Source organism: Myiozetetes cayanensis, unplaced genomic scaffold, assembly GCF_022539395.1.
Source record: "Myiozetetes cayanensis isolate MyiCay16 unplaced genomic scaffold, myiCay2020 scf654, whole genome shotgun sequence".
NCBI lineage: Eukaryota > Metazoa > Chordata > Aves > Passeriformes > Tyrannidae > Myiozetetes > Myiozetetes cayanensis.
The window spans coordinates 104-26019 of record NW_026087914.1 but is presented as its reverse complement, the minus strand read 5'-3'; the positions used below and the strand labels follow the sequence as shown (position 1 = coordinate 26019).

The 25916-nt window shown below is 63.6% G+C and overlaps 1 protein-coding gene across 1 annotated transcript; it reads left to right on the top strand.

Annotated features, from left to right (window-relative positions):
* Window positions 1-5: 5 nt before the first annotated feature.
* On the top strand, window positions 6-25510 carry LOC126651522 (myosin-binding protein C, fast-type-like; the record flags this gene model as incomplete). Its single annotated transcript, XM_050337441.1, is given in 15 exon segments — window positions 6-79; window positions 4530-4654; window positions 4720-4767; window positions 4770-4805; window positions 4808-4820; window positions 6265-6431; window positions 7581-7746; window positions 11294-11400; window positions 12208-12216; window positions 12219-12236; window positions 12867-13006; window positions 14960-15119; window positions 22783-22887; window positions 24167-24355; window positions 25376-25510. Coding segments are annotated over 15 exon segments (1492 nt in total), but the record flags the coding sequence as incomplete, so codon positions are not given.
* Between the last annotated feature and the right edge of the window lie 406 nt (window positions 25511-25916).

Genomic DNA, 25916 nt, shown 5'->3' with positions numbered 1-25916 from the left:
GCCCAGGTGATGCCCAGGTGTCCCCAGGTGTGCCCCTCAAGTGGTACAAGAACGGGCAGCTCCTCAAGCCCAGCAACAAGTGAGGCCCGGGGGGGTGCCCAGGTGTGCCCAGGTGTGCCCAGGTGTGCCCAGGTGTGCCCAGGTAACCCCCCAGGTGTGCCCAGGTGTGCCCCTCAAGTGGTACAAGAACGGGCAGCTCCTCAAGCCCAGCAACAAGTGAGGCCCGGGGGGGTGCCCAGGTGTGCCCAGGTGTGCCCAGGTGTGCCCAGGTGACCCCCCAGGTGTGCCCAGGTGTGCCCAGGTGTGCCCAGGTGTGCCCCCAGGTGTGCCCAGGTGTGCCCAGGTGCCCCCAGGTGTGCCCAGGTGACCCCCCATGTGCCCCCAGGTGCCCCCAGGTGTGTCCAGGTGCCCCCAGGTGTGTGCCCAGGTGACCCCCCAGGTGTGCCCAGGTAACCCCCAGGTGTGTCCAGGTGTGTCCAGGTGACCCCCCAGGTGTGCCCAGGTAACCCCCAGGTGTGTCCAGGTGTGTCCAGGTGACCCCCCAGGTGTGCCCAGGTGTGCCCAGGTGTACCCAGGTGTGTCCAGGTGTGCCCAGGTGACCCCCCAGGTGTGCCCAGGTGTGCCCAGGTGTGCCCAGGTGACCCCCCAGGTGACCCCCAGGTGTGTCCAGGTGTGCCCCTCAAGTGGTACAAGAACGGGCAGCTCCTCAAGCCCAGCAACAAGTGAGGCCCGGGGGGGGTGCCCAGGTGTGCCCAGGTAACCCCCAGGTGTGCCCAGGTGTGCCCAGGTGCCCCCAGGTGTGCCCAGGTGTGCCCAGGTGTGCCCAGGTGCCCAGGTGTGCCCAGGTGTGCCCAGGTGTGCCCCTCAAGTGGTACAAGAACGGGCAGCTCCTCAAGCCCAGCAACAAGTGAGGCCCGGGGGGGTGCCCAGGTGTGCCCAGGTGTGCCCAGGTGTGCCCAGGTAACCCCCAGGTGTGCCCAGGTGTGCCCAGGTGTGCCCAGGTAACCCCCAGGTGTGCCCAGGTGTGTCCAGGTGTGCCCAGGTGTGCCCCTCAAGTGGTACAAGAACGGGCAGCTCCTCAAGCCCAGCAACAAGTGAGGCCCGGGGGGTGCCCAGGTGTGCCCAGGTGTGCCCAGGTGTGCCCAGGTGTGCCCAGGTAACCCCCCAGGTGTGCCCAGGTGTGTCTCTGACCCCCCAGATGTGTCTGTGACCCCCCAGGTGTGCCCAGGTGTGTCTGTGCCCCCCCAGGTGTGTCTGTGCCCCCCCAGGTGTCCCCAGGTGTCCCCAGGTGTCCACAGGTGCCCACAGGTGTCCCCAGGTGTATTTTACCCCCCCCAGGTGTATTTTACCCCCCCCAGGTGTCCCCAGGTGTATTTGACCCCCAGGTGTATGTGTGCCCCTAGGTGTATTTTACCCCCCAGGTGTCCCCAGGTGTCCCCAGGTGTCCCCAGGTGTATTTAGCCCCCAGGTGTGCTCAGGTGTGTTTTGTCCCCAGGTCCGTGTTTGAGAACGTGGGGCTGAAGCGCATCCTCGCCCACCCAGAAGTGCTCCCTGTCCCGTGTCCCCCAGGTGTGTGCCCCCAGGTGTCCCCAGGTGTGCCCAGGTGTATTTGTACCCCCCAGGTGTGCTCAGGTGTATTTGGACCCCAGGTGTGCCCAGGTGTGTTTGCCCAGGTGTTGCCCCCAGGTGTGTCCAGTGTGACCCGCCAGGTGTGCCCAGGTGTGTGTGCCCTAGGTGTCGCCCCAGGTGTGCCCTGGTGTACCCCCCAGGTGTGCCCCAGGTGTGTCCAGGTGTGTCCCCCAGGTGTGTCTGTGAACGTGGGGCTGAGCTCATCCTGCACCACCCAGAAGTGCTCCCTGTCCCGTGTGCCCCCAGGTGTCCCCAGGTGTTCGTGCCCCAGGTGTGTCTTGCCCCCAGGTGTGCCCAGGTGTGTCTGGTGCCCCCAGGTGTGTTCCCAGGTGTGCCCCCAGGTGTGCCCAGGTGTGTCTTGTGACCCCCAGGTGTGTCTGAGCGTGTGGCTGTAGCGCATCCTCACCATCCAGAAACGCTCGCTGTCCCCAGTGTCCCAGCCCCAGGTGCGCCCCAGGTGTGCCAGGTGTCCCCAGGTGTTTGCTCAGGTGACCCCCAGGTGTGTCCCAGGTGTATTTTGTGCCCCCAGGTGTGCCCAGGTGTGTTTATCCCCCAGGTCGTGTTTGAGAACGTGGCTAGCGCATCCTCCCACCCAGAAGTGCTCCCTGTCCTCGTGACCCCCAGGTGTCCCCAGGTGTCCCTAGGTGTCCCCAGGTGTCCCCAGGTGTGTCTGTAGCCCCCAGGTGTCCCCTGTGTCCCCAGGTGTCCCCAGGTGTTTTTAGGCCCCCAGGTGTGCCCCAGGTGTCCCCAGGTGTCCCCAGGTGTCCCCAGGTGTATCTGTACCCCCAGGTGTATCTTTGACCCCCAGGTGTCCCCAGGTGTATTTGTGCCCCCAGGTCCGTGTTTGAGAACGTGGGGCTGAAGCGCATCCTCCCCACCCAGAAACGCTCCCTGTCCCCGTGTCCCCCCCCAGGTGTCCCCAGGTGTCCCCAGGTGTATTTTAGCCCCCCAGGTGTCCCCAGGTGTATTTTACTCCACCCAGGTGTATTTTACCCCCAGGTGTGCCCAGGTGTGCCCAGGTGTGTTTTTGGACCCCCCAGGTCCGTGTTTGAGAACGTGGGGCTGAAGCGCATCCTCACCATCCAGAAACGCTCCCTGTCCCCGTGTCCCCCCCCAGGTGTCCCCAGGTGTCCCCAGGTGTCCCCAGGTGTATTTTTGGACCCCCCCAGGTGTCCCCAGGTGTATTTGTACCCCCAGGTGTTCTCAGGTGTGTCTTATCCCCCAGGTCCGTGTTTGAGAACGTGGGGCCAGAGCGCATCCTCCCACCCAGAACGCTCCATGTCCCGTGTCCCCCAGGTGCCCCCAGGTGTCCCCAGGTGTCCCCAGGTGTGTTTGACCCCCCCAGGTGTCCCCAGGTGTCCCCAGGTGTCCCCAGTTGTCCCCAGGTGTATTTTACCCCCAGGTGTCCCAGGTGTCCCCAGGTGTCCCCAGTTGTCCCCAGGTGTATTTTACCCCCCCAGGTGTCCCCAGGTGTCCCCAGGTGTCCCCAGTTGTCCCCAGGTGTATTTTACCCCCCCAGGTGTCCCCAGGTGTCCCCAGGTGTCCCCAGGTGTATTTTACCCCCCCCAGGTGTATTTTAGCCCCCCCAGGTGTATTTTACCCCCCCCAGGTGTATTTTTAACCCCCCCAGGTGTGCTCAGGTGTATTTTTGGACCCCCAGGTCCGTGTTTGAGAACGTGGGGCTGAAGCGCATCCTCCCCACCCAGAAACGCTCCCTGTCCCCGTGTCCCCCCCCAGGTGTCCCCAGGTGTCCCCAGGTGTATTTTACCCCCCCCAGGTGTATTTTTACCCCCCCCCAGGTGTTCTCAGGTGTGTTTTATCCCCCCCCAGGTCCGTGTTTGAGAACGTGGGGCTGAAGCGCATCCTCCCCACCCAGAAACGCTCCCTGTCCCCGTGTCCCCCCCCAGGTGTCCCCAGGTGTCCCCAGGTGCCCCCAGGTGCCCCCAGGTTTATTTTACCCCCCCAGGTGTCCCCAGGTGTATTTTAGCCCCCCCAGGTGTGCTCAGGTGTGTTTTCTGTCCCCCCCATGTCCGTGTTTGAGAACGTGGGGCTGAAGCGCATCCTCCCCACCCAGAAACGCTCCTGTCCCCGTGTCCCCCCCAGGTGTCCTCAGGTGTCCCCAGGTGTATTTTTAGCCCCCCCAGGTGTGCTCAGGTGTGCTCAGGTGTATTTTTGGACCCCCCCAGGTCCGTGTTTGAGAACGTGGGGCTGAAGCGCCTCCTCCCCACCCACAAACGCTCCCTGTCCCCGTGTCCCCCAGTTGTCCCCAGGTGTCCCCAGGTGTCCCCAGGTGTATTTACCCCCAGGTGTATTTTACCCCCCAGGTGTGCTCAGGTGTGTTTAATCCCCTCTCCAGGTCCGTGTTTGAGAACGTGGGGCTGAAGCGCATCCTCCCCACCCAGAAACGCTCCCTGTCCCCGTGTCCCCCCCAGGTGTCCCCAGGTGTCCCCAGGTGTATTTTAACCCCCCCCAGGTGTCCCCAGGTGTGCTCAGGTGTATTTTCTGTCCCCCCCAGGTCCGTGTTTGAGAACGTGGGGCTGAAGCGCATCCTCCCCACCCAGAAACGCTCCCTGTCCCCGTGTCCCCCCCCAGTTGTCCCCAGGTGTTTTTTAGGCCCCCAGGTGTCCCCAGGTGTCCCCAGGTGTCCCCAGGTGTCCCCAGGTGTATTTTTACCCCCCCCAGGTGTGCTCAGGTGTATTTTTGGACCCCCCCAGGTGTGCCCAGGTGTGTTTTATCCCCCCCAGGTACGTGTTTGAGAGCAGTGGGGCTAGGCGCATCCTCACCATCCAGAAATGCTCCCTGTCCCCGTGTCCCCCAGGTGCCCCCAGGTGTCCCCAGGTGCCCCCAGGTGTATTTTACCCCCCCCAGGTGTGCTCAGGTGTGTTTTTGGACCCCCCCAGGTACGTGTTTGAGAACGTGGGGCTGAAGCGCATCCTCACCATCCAGAAATGCTCCCTGGCCGACGACGCCGCCTACGAGTGCCGCGTCAACGACGAGAAGAGCTTCACCGAGGTCTTCGTCAAGGGTGGGTGGGGTTTGTTTTGAGGGGTTTGGGGTGTTGGGACCCCCTGATCCGTGTGCCCCCCAGAGCCCCCGTGACCATCATGAAGGGCCCCGAGGACCAGCAGGTGGTGGTGGGGAGCGCGTGGTGCTCGAGGCCGAGGTGTCCGAGGAGGGGCGCACGTCATGTGGTGAGTGGGGGAGGGGAGAACACGCGTGTTCATGTGTGTTGTCGCGTGTGTGGGGTCGTGGGACTGTCCTGTGTCTGTCCTGTGTCTGTCCTGTGTCACCAATGTCCCCCAATGCCCCAAATGTCCCCGATCCCCCAATGTCCCCCCAATGTCCCCAAATCCCCCAGTGTCCCCAAGACCCCAAATGTCCCCAATCCCCCAAATGCTCCCAAACATCCCCAAATCCCCCAAATCCCTCAAATCCCCCAATCCCCCAAATGTCCCCAACATCCCCAATCCCCCTAAATGTCCCCAACACCCCCAACATCCCCCATGTCCCCAAATCCCCCAAATCCCCCAATCCCCCAACACCCCCAAATGTCCCCAATCCCCAAATGTTCCCAAACATCCCCAAATCCCCCAAATCCTCAAATCCCCCAATCCCCCAAATGTCCCCAACACCCCAAATCCTCCCAATGCCCCAAATCCCCCAACACCCTCAATCCCCCAAACGTCCCCAATCCCCCAAATCTCCCCAACATTCCCAACACCTCAAATCCCCCAAATCCCCCAACATCCCCAATCCCCCAAATCCCCCAACACCCCCATCCCCCAAATCCCCCAAATGTCTCCAATCCCCAACAACCCCAATCCCCCAGATCCCTCAAATCCCCCAAGACCCACAAATGTCCCCAACACCCCCAACATCCCCAATGTCCCCAAATCTCCCCAACATCCCCAATCCCCCAAATCCCCCAATCCCCCAAATGTCCCCAACACCCCCAAATCCCCCAACCCCCAACACCCCTAAACATCCCCAATCCCCAAATCCCCCAAATCTCCCCAACATCCCCATCCCCAAATCCCCCAAATGTCCCCAACACCCCAACATCCCCCATGTCCCCAGATCCCCCAATCCCCCAACATCCCCAAATCCCCCAAACACCCCCAAATCCCCCAAATCCCCCAAATCCCCCAAATCCCCCAAACACCCCAATCCCCCAAATCCCCAAATGCCCCCAAATTCCCAAATCTCCCCAACACCCCCAATGTCCCCAAATCCTCCCAATCCCCCAAATCCCCCAACACCCCAATCCCCCAATCCCCCAAATCTCCCCAACATCCCCAACACCCCCAAATGTCCCCAAATCTTCCCAACACCCCCAACACCCCCAAATGTCCCCAAATCTTCCCAACACCCCAATCCCCCAAACGCCCCTAATGTCCCTAACACCCCCAATCCCCAAATCCCCCAACACCCTCAATCCCTCAACACTCAAATCCCCCAAACGCCCCAACACCCCCAACACCCCCAATCCCCCAAATCCCCCAACATCCCCAACACCCCAAATGTCCCCAACACCCCAAATCCCCCAATCCCCCAAATCCCCCAAACCCCCAAATCCCCTAAATCCCCCAAATTTCCCGAATCCCCCAAATTTCCCACCCCCTCCTTGACCCCCAGGATGAAGGACGGGGTGGAGCTGACCCACGACGAGACCTTCAAGTACCGCTTCAAGAAGGACGGGAAGAGGCATTTCCTGATCCTCAACGAGGCCACCCTGGACGACACCGGGAGGTACAAGATCCTCACCAACGGAGGGGAGGCCGAGGCTGAGGTCATCGTCGAAGGTGGGGGCTCCTGGGGGATTTGGGAGTCCTGGGGGTCCTGGAGTGGGATTGAGGCGGATTTGAGGGGATTTGAGGGAGGGGATTTGAGGATTTGGGAGAGGATCTGGGGGGATTTTGGGGGATTTGGGGGGATTTGAGGGATTGAGGGGTTTAGAGAGGATTTTGGGGTGATTTGGGGGATTTGAGGGGATTTGGGGGATTTGGGGGGATTTGGGGGATTTGAGGGATTTGAGGGGGATTTGAGGGGATTTGAGGGGATTTGGAGGGGTTTGAGGGGATTTGGGAGGCTCCTGAGGGGATTTGGGAGGATTTGAAGGGGGATCTGGGGGATTTGGGGGATTTGGGGGATTTGGGGGGATTTGGGAGGTTTGAAGGGGATTTGGGGAGGATTTAGGGTGATTTGTGGGGTCCTGTGGGGACCCTCCTCCAGCTGGAGGTGCTGCAGGGTAGCCCAGGGGGGTCCCTGGTGATCTCCAGGTGATCTCCAGGTGATCCCATCCCACCTCTGTGAGGTCCCAGGGACAGGTGGGGGTTCCCCTGGATAGATGGGGGGTCCCAGCCCACTGTGGGGGTCTCCCCCCCCCTTTTTCCCCCCCAGAGAAGCAGCTGGAGGTGCTGCAGGGCAGCCCAGGGGTGTCCCAGGTGTATCTCAGGTGATCTCCAGGTGATCCCATGAGGTCCCACGGACAGGTGGGGGTTCCCCCGGATAGATGGGGGGTCCCTGCCCACTGTGGGGGTCTCCACCCCCCATTTTTGCCCCCCAGAGAAGCAGCTGGAGGTGCTGCAGGGCAGCCCAGGGGTGTCCCAGGTGTATCTCTGGTGTATCTCAAATGTATCTCAGGTGATCTCCAGGTGATCCCATCCCACCTTTGTGAGGTCCCACAGTCAGGTGGGGGTTCCCCCAGACAAATGGGGGGTCCCAGCCCACTGTGCCCCCCTTTTTCCCCCCCAGAGAAGCAGCTGGAGGTGCTGCAGGGCAGCCCAGGGGGGTCCCAGGGGGGTCCCAGGATGTCCCTGGGGTGTCCCAGGTGTATCTCGGGTGATCTCCAGGTGATCCCATCCCACCTCTGTGAGGTCCCACGGACAGGTGGGGGTTCCCCCAGATAGATGGGGGGTCCCAGCCCACTGTGCCCCCCTTTTCCCCCCCAGAGAAGCAGCTGGAGGTGCTGCAGGGCATCGCTGACCTGACGGTGCAGGCGGCCGAGCAGGCCGTGTTCAAGTGCGAGGTGTCGGACGAGAAAGTCACCGGCAAGTGGTTCAAGAACGGCGTCGAGGTCCGGCCCAGCAAGCGCATCCACATCACCCACACCGGCAGGTCAGGGACCCCCGAGGCCCCTGAGCCCCCTGAGCCCCCTGGGCCCCCTAGCTCGGGAGGACCCCAAAAATGGGGAGGGGTAAATGGGAGTCCGGCCAGCAAGCGCATCCACATCACCCACACCGGCAGGTCAGGGACCCCCGAGCCCCTGGGCCCCCGAGCCCCTAGGCCCCGAGGCCCCCGAGCCCCCTGGGCCCCCAGCTCGGGGGACCTCCAAGTGGGGATAGGGGACTTAGGGAGGGAGTAAATGGGGAGTCCAGCCCAGCAAGCGCATCCACATCACCCACACCGGCAGGTCAGGGACCCCTGAGCCCCCTGAGCCCCTGAGCCCCTGAGCCCCTGGGACCCCTGAGCCCCCTGGGACCCCAAAAATGGGGAGGGGTAAATGGGAGGTCCGGCCCAGCAAGCGCATCCACATCACCCACACCGGCAGGTCAGGGACCCCAGGCCCCGAGCCCCCTGGGCCCCCTGGGACCCCAGGCCCCCTGAGCCCCCTGGGTCCCCTGAGCCCCCGGACCCCTAGCTCCGGGGACCCCAAATGGGGATAGGGGCCTGGGGAGGGTAAATGGGGGTTCTGGCAAGCGCCTCTGATCACCCACCGGGAGGTCTTGGAGGCACCTGAGGGTGCTCTGAGCCTAGGCCTTTGGAGCCTCCTGAGGCATCTCATGAGGTCTTGGTGGCCCCTGGAAATGTTGGAGGGGTCAATGGGGGTCGCCCATGAGCGCATCCACATCACCCACACCGGCAGGTCAGGGACCCCTGAGCCCCCTGGCCCCCTGAGACCCCTGGGCCCCTGAGCCCCTGGGACCCCTGGGCCCCCTGAGGCCCCCTGAGCCCCCAGGCCCCTGGGACTCCCAAAAATGGGGAGGGGTAAATGGGGAGTCGGCCAACAAGCGCATCCACATCACCCACACCGGCAGGTCAGGGACCCCAGGCCCCCTGAGCCCTGGGACCCCTGGAGGACCTTAGGGCCCCAGCTCAGGGGACCCCCAAAAATGGGGGAGGGGGTTGGGGAGGAGTGTAGTAGGGGTTGGGGGGCGCCTCTGAGGTGATTTGGGGGTCTTGGAAGGCACCTGGGGGGTTTCTTGGGGAGTCTTGGAGGTGTCCATGGGGGTCCTGGAGGCACCTGGGGGGTGTTTTGGGGTCCTGGGAGTCACCATGGGGGTCTTGGGGGGCACCTCTGAGGAATCTGGGGGGTCTTGGAGGAGCTCATGGGGGTCTTGGAGGCACCTGGGGGATTTGGGGGAGTCTTGGAGGCACCTGGAGGTGTCTTGGGGAGTCCTGGAGGTGCCCATGGGGTCACATCACCCTACACCGGCAGGTCAGGGACCCCAGAGCCCCGAGGCCCCTGGGCCCTCTGGGACCCCTGAGCCCCCTGAACCCCCAGCTCAGGAGGACCCCCAAAAATGGGGAAGAGGGGTTAGGGGGTCTGGGGGAGGGGGGTAAATGGGGGTTTGGAGGCTCCTCTGGGGGATTTGGGGGGTCTTGGAGGCACCTGGGGGAGTGTTTTGAGGTCCCTAGGATCGCCCATGGGGATCTTGGAGGCCCCTGGCAGGAGATTTTGGGGGATCTTGGAGGAGCTCATGGGCGTCTTGGAGGCACCTGGGGGAGTGTTTTGAGGGGACCTTTGGGGGTCTTGGGGGCACCTCTGGGGCTTTTTGGGGGGTTGGGGGTCCTGGGGTCACCCGTGGGGGTCTTGGGGGTCCTGGGGTCACCGTGGGGGTCTCGGGGGACTCGTGTCACCCCTGGGAGCCCCAGGATCCCCAAGCCCTCGATCGATGACCCCGAGGACAGGGGGACGATTTTGGGGGATTTTGGGGGTATTTTGGGCTGTTTTGAGCTGTTTTGAGCTGGTTTGGGGGGTTCTCAGGGGTCTTGGGGGTCTCAGGACCCCCAGGTGACCCCCGGCCCCTCCAGGATCCCCAAGCTGGTGATCGATGACGTGCGGCCCGAGGACGGGGGCGATTTTGGGGGGGATTTTGGGGTATTTTGGGCTGTTTTGAGCTGGTTTGGGGGGTTTGGGGGTCTCAGGGCTGGTTTGGGGGTCTCTGGGGGTCTCTGGTGACCCCGTGCCCCAGGATCCACAAGCTGGTGATCGATGACGTGCGGCCCGAGGACGATATTTTGGGGGTTGGGCTGTTTGGGCTGGTTTGGGGGAGTTTGGGGGTCTCGGGACCCCCCAGGTGACCCGGTCCCCAGGATCCCCAAGCTGGTGATCGATGACGTGCGGCCCGAGGGCGAGGGTGATTTTGGGGGATTTTGGGGATTTTGGGCTGCTTTAGGGTTGGTTTGGGGGTCTCAGGGCTGGTTTGGGGTCTCAGGGCTGGTTTGGGGGTCTCGGGACTGGTTCAGGGGGTCCCTCTGGTGACCCCCCGTGCCCCCAGGATCCCCAAGCTGGTGATCGATGACGTCCGGCCCGAGGATGAGGATGATTTTGGGGTTTGGGTATTTTGAGCTGGTTTGAGGGTGTCGAGGCTGGTTTGGGGGTCTCTGGGCGGGTCTGTGGGTGACCCCCGTGCTCCCAGGATCCACAAGCTGGTGATCGATGACGTGGGGCCCGAGGACGAGGGCGATTTTGGGGGGGTTGGGCAGGTTTGGGGTCTCAGGACTGGTTTGGGGGTCTCGGGACCCCCAGGTGACCTCCGTGCCCCCAGGATCCCCAAGCTGGTGATCGATGACGTGCAGCCCGAGGGCAGGGACGATTTTTGGGGGATTTTGGGGTATTTTGGGCTGTTTTGAGCTGTTTTGAGCTGGTTTGGGCTGGTTTGGGGGTCTCGGGACCCCCCCCAGGTGACCCCCCCGTGCCCCCAGGATCCCCAAGCTGGTGATCGATGACGTGCAACCCAAGGGCAGGGATGATTTTAGGGGGGATTTTGGGGTATTTTGGGCTGTTTTGGGCTGGTTTGGGGGGGGTTTGGGGGTCTCAGGACCCCCAGGTGACCCCCCCGTGCCCCCCCAGGATCCCCAAGCTGGTGATCGATGACGTCAGGCCCGAGGATGAGGGTGATTTCTGGGGGAGTTGGGCTGTTTTGAGCTGTTTTGGGCTGGTTTGGGGGCTTGGTCTTGGGGGGTTTGGGGGTCTCAGGACCCCAGATGACCCCGGTCCCCAGGATCCCCAAGCTGGTGATCGATGACGTGCAACCCGAGGACGATTTTGGGGGGGGTGGTTGGGCTGTTTGGGGCTGTTTTGGGGGGTTTGGGGGGGTTTGGGGGTCTCGAGGGGGATCAGAGGTCTCGACTTCGGTGACCCCCGTGCCCCCAGGATCCACAAGCTGGTGATCGATGACGTTCGGCCCGAGGGCGATTTTGGGGGGATTGGGTTGTTTTGAGCTGGTTTGAGCTGGTTTGGGGGGGTTTGGGCTGGTTTGGAGGGGGTTGGGGGTCTCAGAACCCCCCCAGGTGACCCCGTGCCCCCAGGATCCACAAGCTGGTGATCGATGACGTCCGTCCCGAGGATGATATTTGGGGGGGTGTTTGGGCTGTTTTGGGCTGGTTTGGGGGGGAGGTTTGGGGGGTCTCAGGACCCCCAGGTGACCCCGTGCCCCAGGATCCACAAGCTGGTGATCGATGACGTCAGGCCCGAGGATGAGGGGGATTACACCTTCGTGCCCGACGGATACGCCCTCACCCTCTCGGCCAAGCTCAACTTCCTCGGTGGGACACGCGGGGAGGGATTTGGGGGGGATTTGGGGGGTTTGGGGGGTCTGGGGGGATTTGGGGGTATTTGGGGAACTCTGGGGGGATTTGTGAGGGATTTGGGGGGTGTTTGGGGGATTTGGGGGGGATTTGGGGGATTTGGGGGATTTGGGAGGGTCAGGGGGTATTTGGGGGGAGTTTGGGGGGATTTGGGGGGGGATGTGGGTGGGTTTTGGGGGATGTTTAGGGGTCTGGGGGGATTTGGGGGGTCTGGGGGGTTGGGGGGTTTGGGGGGATTTGGGGGGTTTGGGGGGATTTGGGGGGTCTGAGGGATGTTTGGGGGTCTGGGGGGATTTGGGGGGTCTGGAGGGATATTTGTGAGGGATTTGGGGGTGTTTGGGGGGTCTGGGGGGATTTGGGGGTTTTGGGGGAGTTTGGGGGGTCTGAGGATGTTTGGAGGGGGTCTGGGGGGGATTTGGGGGTCTAGGTGGGTTTGGGGGGTGTTTGGGGGGGTCTGGGGGGAGTTTGGGGGGAGATTTGGGGGTGTTTGGGGGTCTAGGGGGATTTGGGGGGGATTTGGGGGGTCTGGGGGCTATTTGAGGGGCACTTATGGGGTGGTCTTGGGGGGATTTGGGGGGTCTCTGACATCACTGGGTGGGGTTGGGGGTCTCTGACGTCACAAGGGGGTTGTGACATCATTGGGGGGGTTTTGGGGTCTCTGACGTCACAGAGGGGTTGATGACGTCACCGTGGGGAGGGAGTGGTCTTTGGGGTCTCCACTGACCCTCCCCCTCCCCTCTTTGTGTCCTCCCCTCCCCACCCCAGAGATCAAGGTCAGTACGTCCCAAAACAAGGTGAGGGGAGGGGGGAGGGGAGGGGACAGAGAGGGGAGGGGACATTTAAAAGGGGAGGGGACAGCGAGGAGGGGAGGGGTCATTGAGAAGGGGAGGGACATTGAAAAGGGGAGGGGACAGCGAAGAGGGGAGGGGACAGTGAAAGGGAGGAGGAGAGAGGGGAGGGAACACTGAAAAGGGAAGGGGACATTGAAAAGGGGAGGGGACAGTGAAGAGGGGAGGGGACAGTGAAAGAGGGGAGGGGACAGTGAAAAGGGGAGGGGACATCGAGGAGGGGAGGGACATTGAAAGGGGAGGGGACATTGAAAGGGGGGACATTGAAAGGGGAGGGGACAGTGAAAAGGGGAGGGGACATTGGAAAGGGGAGAGGACAGTGAAAGAGGAGGGGACATTGAAAAGGGGGAGGGGACAGTGAAAGGGGAGGGGAAAGTGAAAGGGGAGGGGACATCAAAAAGGGGAGGGGACACTGAAAGGGGAGGGGACAGCAGGGAGGGGAGGGGACAGTGAGGAGGGGAGGGGACAGTGAAAGGGGGAGGGGACAATGAAAGGGGAGGGGACAATGAAAGGGGAGGGGACATCGAGGAGGGAGGGGACATCGAGAAGGGGTCAGTGCCATCCCCGTACCCCCAGAGCCCCCCAAGATCCACCTGGACTGCTCGGGGCGGGACTCGGAGAACACCCTGGTGGTCGTGGCCGGGAACAAACTGAGGCTCGACGTGCCCATCTCGGGGGAGCCCCTGCCCACCGTCACCTGGACCAAGGATGGACAGGTGAGACCCCTCAGGACACACCTGAGACCCCCCAAAACCCCCCCAGTGTCCCCCTGTCACCCTGAGCCCCCCCAGTGTCACCCCAGTGTCCCTGTGTCACCCCCCGTGCCCATCTCGGGGGAGCCCCTGCCCACCGTCACCTGGACCAAGGACGGACAGGTGAGACCCCCTGGGACCCCCTGGGACCCCCCTGTGTCACCCTGAGCCCCCCCAGTGTCCCTGTGTCACCCCAGTGTCCCTGTGTCACCCCCCGTGCCCATCTCGGGGGAGCCCCTGCCCACCCTCACCTGGACCAAGGACGGACAGGTGAGACCCCTAGGACACACCTGAGACCCCCTGTGTCACCTGAACCCCCAGTGTCCCCTGTCACCCTGAGGCCCCCAGTGTCCCTGTGTCACCCCCGTGCCCATCTCGGGGAGCCCCTGCCCACCCTCACCTGGACCAAGGATGGACAGGTGAGACCCCAGAGACCCCCTAAGACCCCCTGTGTCACCTGTGCCCCCAGTGTCCCTGTGTCACCCCAGTGTCCCTGTGTCACCCTAGGCCCCCTGTCACCCTGGGCCCCCAGTGTCACCCCAGTGTCCCTGTGTCACCCCCCGTGCCCATCTCAGGGCAGCCCCTGCCCACCCTCACCTGGACTAAGGATGGACAGGTGAGACCCCCAGGATCCCCCGAGATACACCTGGGACCCCCCAGTCCCCACCTGTCCCCACCTGTCCTCACATGTCCCACCTGTCCCCATGTGTCCCTACCTGTCCTCACCTGTCCCCATGTGTCCCCACTGTCCCTCACCTGTCCCCACATGTCCTCACCTGTCCCAAGTGTTCTCACCTGTCCCCACCTGTCCCCACCTGTCCCCACCTGTCCCTACGTGTCCCCACGTGTCCCCAGGTGTTCTCACCTGTCCCCACTTGTCCCTCACCTGTCCCCACCTGTCTCCACATGTCCCCACATGTCCCCACCTGTCCCAGGTGTTCTCACCTGTCCCCACCTGTCCCCACCTGTCCCAGGTGTCCCCACCTGTCCCCATCTGTCCTCACCTGTCCCCAGGTGTTCTCACCTGTCCCCACCTGTCCCTCACCTGTCCCAGGTGTTCTAACCTGTCCCTTACCTGTCCCCACCTGTCCCCATCTGTCCCCACCTGTCCCCAAGTGTTCTCACCTGTCCCCTTCTGTCCCCTCACGTGTCCCCACATGTCCCCACCTGTCCCAGGTGTTGTCACCTGTCCCCACCTGTCCCTACCTATCCAAGGTGTCCCCACCTGTCCCCATCTGTCCCCACCTGTCCCCAGGTGTTCTCACCTGTCCAAGGTGTTCCCACCTGTCCCCACCTGTCCCTACCTATCCAAGGTGTCCCCACCTGTCCCCATCTGCCCCCACCTGTCCCCACCTCTCCCCACATGTCCCCACCTGTCCCCAGGTGTCCCCACCTGTCCCCAGGTGTTCTCACCTGTCCAAGGTGTCTCCACCTGTCCCCACCTGTCCCCATCTGTCTCCACCTGTCCCCATCTGTCCCCACCTGTCCAAGGTGTCTCCACCTGTCCCCACCTGTCCCCATCTGTCTCCACCTGTCCCCATCTGTCCCCACCTGTCCAAGGGTTCTCACCTGTCCCCACCTGTCCCCATCTGTCTCCACCTGTCCCCATCTGTCCCCACCTGTCCCCAGATGTTCTCACCTGTCCCCACCTGTCCCCACCTGTCCCAGGTGTCCCTCACCTGTCCCCAGGTGTCCCCACCTGTGCCAGGTGTCCCTCACGTGTCCCCACCTGTCCCCACCTGTCCCCACCTGTCCCCAGGTGTCCTCACCTGTCCCAGGTGTCCCTCACGTGTCCCCACCTGTCCCCAGGTGTCCCCACCTGTCCCCAGGTGTCCTCACCTGTCCCAGGTGTCCCTCACGTGTCCCCATCTGTCCCCACCTGCCAGGTGTCCCTCACCTGTCCCCCCGTGCCCGCAGGAGTTCTCGGCGCGGGAGGGGCGGGCGCGCCTGGAGGACAAGCACGAGCTGAGCAGCTTCGTCATCGAGAGCGCCGAGCGCGGCGACGAGGGCAGGTACCAGATCCGCGTCACCAACCCCGCCGGCGAGGACACCGCCACCATCACCATCCGCGTCGTAGGTAAGGACACCTGGGGACACACCTGGGGGGGACACCTGGGGGCACACCTGGGGGGGACACCTGGGCACACCTGGGGACACACCTGGGCACACCTGGGAACATGGGGACACACCTGGGGACACACCTGGGGGGGACACCGCCACCATCACCATCCGCGTCGTGGGTAAGGACACACCTGGGGACACACCTGGGGGGGACACCTGGGGGGACACCTGGGGGGGACACCGCCACCATCACCATCCGCGTCGTGGGTAAGGACACACCTGGGCACACCTGGGGACACACCTGGGGCATGGGGACACACCTGGGGATGTGGGGACACACGTGGGGACACACATGGGGACACAGCTGGGGACACACCTGGGGACACCTGGGGACACACCTGAGGACATGGGGACACACCTGGGGATGTGGGACACACCTGGGGACACAGCTGGGGACATGGGGACACACCTGTGAGGTGTGGGGACATGGGGACACACCTGGGGGATGTGGGGACACAGCTGGGGACATGGGGACACACGTGGGGACACACCTGGGGACACACCTGGGACATGGGGACACACCTGGGGACATGAGGACACACCTGTGGGATGTGGGGACACAACTGGGACATGGGGACACACCTGGGGACATGGGGACACACCTGGGACATGGGGACACACCTGAGGGATGCTGGGGACACAACTGGGACATGGGGACACACCTGGGGACATGGGGACACACCTGGGACATGGGGACACACCTGAGGGATGTGGGGACTCACCTGGGGACATGGGGACACACCTGGGGACATGGGGACACACCTGAGGGATGTGGGACTCACCTGGGGACATGGGGACACACCTGGGGACACTGGGGACACACCTGTGGGTGTGGGGACACACCTGGGGGACACACGTGGGGACACCACGTGGGGCACACCTGGGGATACACCTGGGGACATGGGGACACACCTGGGGATGTGGGGCACACCTGGGGACACCTGGGACACACCTGGGGACACTGGGGACACACGTGGCGACACACGTGGGGCACACCTGGGGACACACCTGGGGACACACCTGGGGACACCTGGGGCACCTGGGGCACACCTGGGGACACACCTGGGGACACACCTGGGGGGGACACCTGGGGACACACCTGGGGACACCGCCACCATCACCATCTGCGTCGTGGGTAAGGACACACCTGGGCACACCTGGGGACACACCTGGGGACACACCTGGGGACACACCTGGGGACACACCTGGGGGGGACACCGCCACCATCACCATCCGCGTCGTGGGTAAGGACACACCTGGGGACACACCTGGGCACACCTGGGGACACACCTGGGGACACACCTGGGGACACATCTGGGGCATGGGGACACACCGTGGGGACACACCTGGGGGGGACACCGCCACCATCAGCATCCGTGCTGTGGGTAAGGACACACCTGGGGACACACCTGGGGGTTGGGGACACACCTGGGGACACACCTGGGGACACCTGGGGGGGACACCTGGGGGGGACACCGCCACCATCACCATCCGCGTCGTGGGTAAGGACACACCTGGGCACACCTGGGGACACACCTGGGGCATGGGGACACACCTGGGGATGTGGGGACACACGTGGGGACACACATGGGGACACAGCTGGGGACACACCTGGGGACACCTGGGGACACACCTGGGGACATGGGGACACACCTGGGGGATGTGGGGACACACCTGGGGACACAGCTGGGGACATGGGGACACCCTTGTGGGGTGTGGGGACATGGGGACACACCTGGGGGATGTGGGGACACAGCTGGGGACATGGGGACACACGTGGGGACACACCTGGGGACACACCTGGGACATGGGGACACACCTGTGGGGTGTGGGGACATGGGGACACACCTGTGGGATGTGGGGACACAACTGGGACATGGGGACACACCTGGGACATGGGGACACACCTGAGGGATGTGGGGACACAACTGGGACATGGGGACACACCTGGGGACATGGGGACACACCTGTGGGGTGTGGGGACACACCTGGGGACACACCTGGGGACATGGGGACACACCTGTGGGGTGTGGGGACACACATGGGGACACACGTGGGGACACACCTGGGGACATGGGGACACACCTGGGACATGGGGACACACCTGTGGGATGTGGGGACACAACTGGGACATGGGGACACACCTGGGACATGGGGACACACCTGTGGGGTGTGGGGACATGGGGACACACCTGTGGGATGTGGGGACACAACTGGGACATGGGGACACACCTGGGGACATGGGGACACACCTGGGACATGGGGACACACCTGGGACATGGGGACACACCTGAGGGATGTGGGGACACAACTGGGACATGGGGACACACCTGGGGACATGGGGACACACCTGGGACATGGGGACACACCTGTGGGATGTGGGGACACAACTGGGACATGGGGACACACCTGGGGACATGGGGACACACCTGGGACATGGGGACACACCTGAGGGATGTGGGGACACACCTGTGGGGTGTGGGGACACCTGGGGACACACGTGGGGACACACGTGGGGCACACCTGGGGATACACCTGGGGACATGGGGACACACCTGGGGGATGTGGGGACACACCTGGGGACACAGCTGGGGACACACCTGGGGACATGGGGACACACGTGGCGACACACGTGGGGCACACCTGGGGACACACCTGGGGACACACCTGGGGACACCTGGGGACACCTGGGGACACCTGGGGACACACCTGGGGACACCTGGGGACACCTGGGGACACACCTGGGGACACCGCCACCATCACCATCCGCGTCGTGGGTAAGGACACACCTGGGGACACCTGGGGACACACCTGGGATATGGGGGCACACCTGGGGAGGCCACCGCCACCATCACCATCCGCGTCGTGGGTAAGGACACACCTGGGCACACACCTGGGGCATGGGGACACCTGGGGACACCTGGGGGGGACACCGCCACCATCACCATCCGCATCGTGGGTAAGGACACACCTGGGCACACACCTGGGGACACACCTGGGGACACCTGGGGGCACACCTGGGACGTGGGGACACACCTGGGATATGGGGACACACCTGGGATATGGGGACACACCTGGGGGGGACACCGCCACCATCACCATCCACGTCGTGGGTAACGACACACCTGGGCACACCTGGGCACACCTGGGGGGGACACCGCCACCATCACCATCCGCGTCGTGGGTACGGACACACCTGGGTACACCTGGGGACACACCTGGGGACAAACCTGGGCACACCTGGGGGTTGGGGACACACCTGGGCACAGCTGGGGGGGACACCGCCACCATCACCATCCGCGTCGTGGGTAAGGACACACCTGGGGGCACACCTGGGGACACACCTGGGGCATGGGGACACACCTGGGGGCACACCTGGGGACACACCTGGGGGGGTGGGGACACACCTGGGATATGGGGACACACCTGGGGGGGACACCGCCACCATCACCATCCGTGTCGTGGGTAAGGACACACCTGGGGGCACACCTGGGGCATGGGGACACACCTGGGGACACACCTGGGCACAACTGGGACATGGGGACACACCTGGGGGGTGAGGACACACCTGGGGGGGACACCACCACAATCACCATCTGTGTCATGGGTAAGGACACACCTGGGGACACACCTGGGGGCACACCTGGGGGCACACCTGGGGACATACCTGGGGACACACCTGGGGGGGTGGGGACACACCTGGGGACACACCTGGGGGCACACCTGGGATATGGGGACACACCTGGGATATGGGGACACACCTGGGATATGGGGACATACCTGGGGGCACCTGGGGGCGTGGGGACACACCTGGGGGCACACCTGGGGACACACCTGGGGACACCCGTGGGGACATGGGGACACACCTGGGGATATGGGGACACACCTGGGGACATGGAGACACACCTGGGACATGGGGACACACCTGGGGACACACCTGGGGACATGGGGACACATGTGGGGACACACATGGGGACACAGCTGGGGACACACCTAGGGACATGGGGACACACCTGTGGGGTGTGGGGACATGGGGACACACCTGGGGACATGGGGACACACCTGTGGGATGTAGGGACAGATGTGGGGACATGGGGACACACCTGTGAGGTGTGGAGACACACATGGGGACACAGCTGGGGACATGGGGACCTGGGGACATGGGGACACACCTGGGGACATGGGGACACACATGGTGACACAGATGGGGACACCTGGGGACACACCTGGGGGATGAGGCGACACACATGGGGACACACCTGGGGGCACCTGGGGCATGGGGACACACCTGGGGACTTGGGGACACACCTGTGGGATATGGGGACACACGTGGCAACATACGTGGGGACACCTGGGGACACACCTGGGGACATGGGGACACACCTGTGGGATGTGGGGAGACAGGTGGTGACACATGTGGGGACATGGGGACACACCTGGGGACACAACTGGGGACATGAGGACACGCCTGGGGACATGGGGACACACCTATGGGATGTGGGGACACACGTGGGGACACAGCCGGGGACATGGGGACACAACTGGGACATGGGGATACACCTGTGGGGTGTGGGGACATGGGGACACACCTGGGGACATGGGGACACACGTGGTGACACACGTGGGGACACACCCGGGGACATGGGGACACACGTGGTGACACACGTGGGGACACAGCTGGGGACACAGCTGGGGACATGGGGACACACCTGGGGGATGTGGAGACACACCTGGGGACACAGCTGGGGACATGGGGACACCCGTGGCGACACACGTGGGGACACCTGGGGAACATGTGGGGACATGGGGACACACCTGTGGGGTGTGGGGACATGGGGACACACCTGGGGCCATGGGGACACATGTGGCGACACACGTGGGGACACCTGGGGAACATGTGGGGACATGGGGACACACCTGTGGGGTGTGGGGACAGATGTGGGGACATGGGGACACACCTGTGGGGTGTGGGGACATGGGGACACACCTGGGGACATGGGGACACATGTGGTGACACACGTGGGGCACACCTGGGGATACACCTGGGGACATGGGGACACACGTGGCGACATGGGGACACACGTGGTGACACACGTGGGGACACAGCTGGGGACACACCTGGGGACACACCTGGGGACATGGGGACACACCTGTGGGCTGTGGGGACACACCTGGGACATGGGGACACAACTGGGACATGGGGACACAGCTGTGGGATGTGGGGACACACATGGGGACACACCTGGGGACATGGGGACACAAGTGGGGACATGGGGACACACCTGTGGGGTGCGGGGACACACGTGGCGACACACGTGGGGACACCTGGGGACACACCTGGGGACATGGGGACACATGTGGCGACACACGTGGGGACACCTGGGGACACACCTGGGGACATGGGGACACACCTGAGGGATGTGGGGACACATGTGGGGACACACATGGGGACACAGCTGGGGACACACCTGGGGACACACCTGGGGACATGGGGACACATCTGTGGGGTGCGGGGACACACCTCGGGACATGGGGACACAACTGGGGACATGGGGACACATGTGGTGACACACGTGGGGACACCTGGGGAACATGTGGGGACATGGGGACACACCTGGGGGATGTGGGGACACACGTGGTGACACACCTGGGGACATGGGGACACACCTGTGGGGTGTGGGGACATGGGGACACACCTGGGACATGGGGACACAACTGGGGACATGGGGACACACCTGTGGGATGTGGGGACACACATGGGGACACACCTGGGGACATGGGGACACACCTGTGGGGTGTGGGGACATGGGGACACACCTGGGACATGGGGACACAACTGGGGACATGGGGACACACCTGGGGGATGTGGGGACACACCTGGGGACACAGCTGTGGACATGGGGACACACTTGTGGGGTGTGGGGACATGGGGACACACGTGGGGACACACGTGGGGACACACTTGTGGGGTGTGGGGACATGGGGACACACGTGGAGAAACCTGGGGACACACCTGGGGACATGGGGACACACCTGTGGGATGTGGGGACACACGGGACATGGGGACACAGCTGGGGACATGGGGACACACGTGATGACACATGTGGGGACACCTGGGGACACACCTGGGGACACACCTGGGACATGGGGACACACCTGTGGGGTGTGGGGACATTGGGATACACCTGGGACATTGGGACATGGGGACACACCTGTGGGTGTGGGGACATGGGGACACTCCTGGGGACATGGGGACACACCTGGGGGATGTAGGGACAGATGTGGGGACATGGGGACACCTGTGGGGTGTGAGGACACACTTGGGGACACAGCTGGGGATGTGGGGACACACCTGGGGACATGGGGACACACCTGTGGGGTGTGGGGACATGGGGACACACCTGGGGCCATGGGGACACACGTGGCGACACACGTGGGGACACAGCTGGGGATGGGGGGACACACCTGGGGACATGGGGGCACATGTGGTGACACACGTGGGGACACCTGGGGAACATGTGGGGACATGGGGACACACCTGTGGGATGTGGGGACACACGTGGTGACACACGTGGGGACACCTGGGGACACACCTGGGGACATGGGGACACACGTGGGACATGGGGACACACCTGGGGACACACCTGGGGACATGGGGACACATGTGGCGATGCACGTGGAGACGCAGCTGGGGACACACCTGGGGACATGAGGACACACCTGGGGACACCTGGTGACACACCTGGGGCCACACCTGTGGGATGTGGGGACATGGGGACACACCTGTGGGGTGTGGGGACATGGGGACACACCTGGGGGATGTGGGGACACACCTGGGGACACAGCTGGGGACAAACCTGGGGACATGGGGACACACGTGGGGACACACCTGGGGACATGGGGACACACCTGGGGACATGGGGACACACCTGTGGGGTGTGGAGACATGGGGACACACCTGTGGGGTGTGGGGACATGGGGACACACCTGGGGGATGTGGGGACACAGCTGGGGACATGGGGACACACGTGGGGACACACCTGGGGACACACCTGGGACATGGGGACACACCTGTGGGGTGTGGGGACATGGGGACACACCTGGGGGATGTGGGGACACAACTGGGACATGGGGACACACCTGGGACATGGGGACACACCTGAGGGATGTGGGGACTCACCTGGGGACATGGGGACACACCTGGGGACATGGGGACACACCTGTGGGGTGTGGGGACACACCTGGGGACACACGTGGGGACACACGTGGGGCACACCTGGGGATACACCTGGGGACATGGGGACACACCTGGGGGATGTGGGGACACACCTGGGGACACAGCTGGGGACACACCTGGGGACATGGGGACACACGTGGCGACACACGTGGGGCACACCTGGGGATACACCTGGGGACATGGGGACACACGTGGTGACACACGTGGCGACACACGTGGGGACACCTGGGGACACACCTGTGGGATGTGGGGACATGGGGACACACCTGGGGCCATGGGGACACATCTGTGGGATGTGGGGACATGGGGACACCTGGGGACACCTGTGGGGGCACCCCGTGGGTGTGTCCCCATGCCCAGGTGTGTCCCCTGTGTCCCCCAGACGTGCCCGACCCCCCCGAGGCCGTTCGGGTCACCTCGGTGGGCGAGGACTGGGCCGTGCTGGCCTGGGAGCCCCCCAAGTACGACGGGGGACAGCCTGTCACAGGTGAGGCACACCTGTCCCTGTCACCTGTGGCACCTGTGGCACCTGTCCTTGTCACCTGTGTCCCCTGTGTCCCCTGTGTCCCCTGTGTCCCCTGTGTTACCTGTGTCACCTGTGTCACCTGTCTTTGTCACCTGTGGCACCTGTGGCACCTGTCCCTGTCACCTGTGTCCCCTGTCCTTGTCACCTGTCCCGGTACAACAGGAGACAGCCCATCACAGGTGAGGCACACCTGGCACCTGTGTCATCTGTGTCACCTGTGTCACCTGTCCCTGTCACCTGTGTCACCTGTGTCACCTGTCCTTGTCACCTGTGTCACCTGTCCTTGTCACCTGTGGCACCTGTCCCTGTCACCTGTGTCACCTGTGTCACCTGTCCCTGTCCCTGTCACCTGTCCTGGTACGACAGGGGACAGCCCGTCACAGGTGAGGCACCCGTGCCACTGGCACCTGTCCCCTGTGTCACCTGTGTCACCTGTCCTTGTCACCTGTGTCCCCTGTGTCCCCTGTGTCCCCTGTTCTTGTCACCTGTGTCACCTGTCCTTGTCACCTGTGTCCCCTGTCCTTGTCACCTGTCCCAATATAATGGGGGACAGCTCATCATAGGTGAGGTACCCCTGTCCATGGCACCTGTGGCACTTGTGTCACCTGTCCTTGTCACCTGTGTCACCTGCCCCTGTCCCTGTCACCTGCACAGGTTACCTGGCGGAGAGGAAGAAGAAGGGCTCAATGTGTCCCCCTGTCCCTGTCCCACCTGTCCCACCTGTCCCCATCTCACCTGTCCTATCTCACCTGTCCCTGTCCCACCTGTCCCCATCTCACCTGTCCCTGTCCCTGTCCCATCTCACCTGTCCCACCTGTCCCTGTCACCTGCAGGTTACCTGGTGGAGAGGAAGAAGAAGGGCTCCATGTGTCCCACCTGTCCCACCTGTCCCTGTCCCACCTGTCCCACCTGTCCATCTCACCTGTCCCTGTCCCACCTGCAGGTTACCTGGTGGAGAGGAAGAAGAAGGGCTCCATGTGTCCCACCTGTCCTTGTCCCACCTGTCCCACCTGTCCCACCTGTCCCACCTGTCCCTGTCCCACCTGTCCCATCTCACCTGTCCCATCTCACCTGTCCATCTCACCTGTCCCACCTGTCCAGGTTACCTGGTGGAGAGGAAGAAGAAGGGCTCCATGTGTCCCACCTGTCCCTGTCCCCATCTCACCTGTCCCACCTGTCCCTGTCCCACCTGTCCCACCTGTCCCATCTCACCTGTCCCACCTGTCCCTGTCACCTGCAGGTTACCTGGTGGAGAGGAAGAAGAAGGGCTCCATGAGGTGGATGAAGCTCAACTTCGAGGTCGTGCCCGGCCCCACCTTCGAGTCCACGCGGATGATCGAGGGGGTCCTGTACGAGATGAGGGTCTTCGCCGTCAACGCCATCGGGGTCTCTGCCCCCAGCCCCAACTCCCAGCCCTTCATGCCCATCGGTGGGTCTGGGGGCTCTGGGGGGGATTTGGGGGGTCCTGGGGAGATTTTGAGGGGATTTGGGGGGGTTTGGGGGTCCTGTACGAGATGAGGGTCTTCGCCGTCAACGCCATCGGGTCTCGGCCCCCAGCCCCAACTCACAGCCCTTCATGCCCATCGGTGGGTCTGGGGGCTCTGGGGGATTGGGGGATTTGGGGGTTGGGGGATCTGGGGATTTGGGGATCCTGGGGGATTTGGGGGTTTGGGGGTCCTGTACGAGATGAGGGTCTTCGCCGTCAACGCCATCGGGGTCTCGGCCCCCAGCCCCAACTCACAGCCCTTCATGCCCATCGGTGGGTCTGGGGGTTCCAGGGGGTCTTGGGGGATTTGGGGGTCCTGGGGGATTTTGGGGGATTTGGGGGATTTGGGGGTCCTGTACGAGATGAGGGTCTTCGCCGTCAACGCCATCGGGGTCTCGGCCCCCAGCCCCAACTCACAGCCCTTCATGCCCATCGGTGGGTCTGGGGGCTCCTGGGGGTTTGGGGGATTTGGGGGTCCTGGGGTCTGGGGATTTGGGGGTCCTGGAGGGATTTGGGGGGATTTGGGGGGTTTGGGGTGTCCTGTACGAGATGAGGGTCTTCGCCGTCAACGCCTATCGGGGTCTCGGCCCCCAGCCCCAACTCACAGCCCTTCATGCCCATCGGTGGGTCTGGGGGCTCCAGGGTGGTTTGGGGGATTTGGGGGGTTGGAGGGGATTTGGGGGATTTGGGGTCCTGGAATTGATTTGAGGTTCCTGGGTGGGGTTTTGGGGTGCAGGGGGTGATTTTTGGGGTCCCCCCCGCAGCCCCCACGAGCGAACCCACCCACCTGGCACTTGTGGGGTGGGGGAGATTTAGAGGGTCCTGGTCAGGTTTTGGGGGTCCCGGTCAGGTTTTGGGGGTTTTGGGGGATCTGGGGTGGAGGTTTTGGGGTGTTCCCATTTTTGGGGTGCAGGGGATGATTTTTGGGGTGCAGGGGGTGATTTTTGGGGTCCCCCCCTGCAGCCCCCACGAGCGAACCCACCCACCTGGCCATGGAGGACGTGACGGACACGACGGCCACGCTCAAGTGGCGCCCGCCCGAGCGCATCGGGGCGGGGGGCATCGACGGCTACCTGGTGGAGTACTGCAAGGAGGGGGGTGAGTGGGGGGCCCCAAAACCTTTGGGGGGTCCCAAAATATGGGGGGGAACCCAAAATATGGAGGGGAACACCCCAAAATGGGGGGGAGACCCTGAAACATAGGGGGGCATCGACGGCTACCTGGTGGAGTACTGCAAGGAGGGGGGTGAGTGGGGGGCCCCAAAACCTTTGGGGGGGTCCCAAAATATGGGGGGGACCCCAAATTGTGGGGGGAGACCCCAAATTGTGGGGGGGACCCCCCAAATTATGGAGGAGTGGGGGAGAAACCGAGGGGAGACGCTGAAACGTTGGGTGGGCATCGACGGCTACCTGGTGGAGTACTGCAAGGAGGGGGGTGAGTGGGGGTCCCTGAAACCTTTGGGGGTCCCAAAATATGGGGGACCCCAAATTGTGGGGGGAGACCC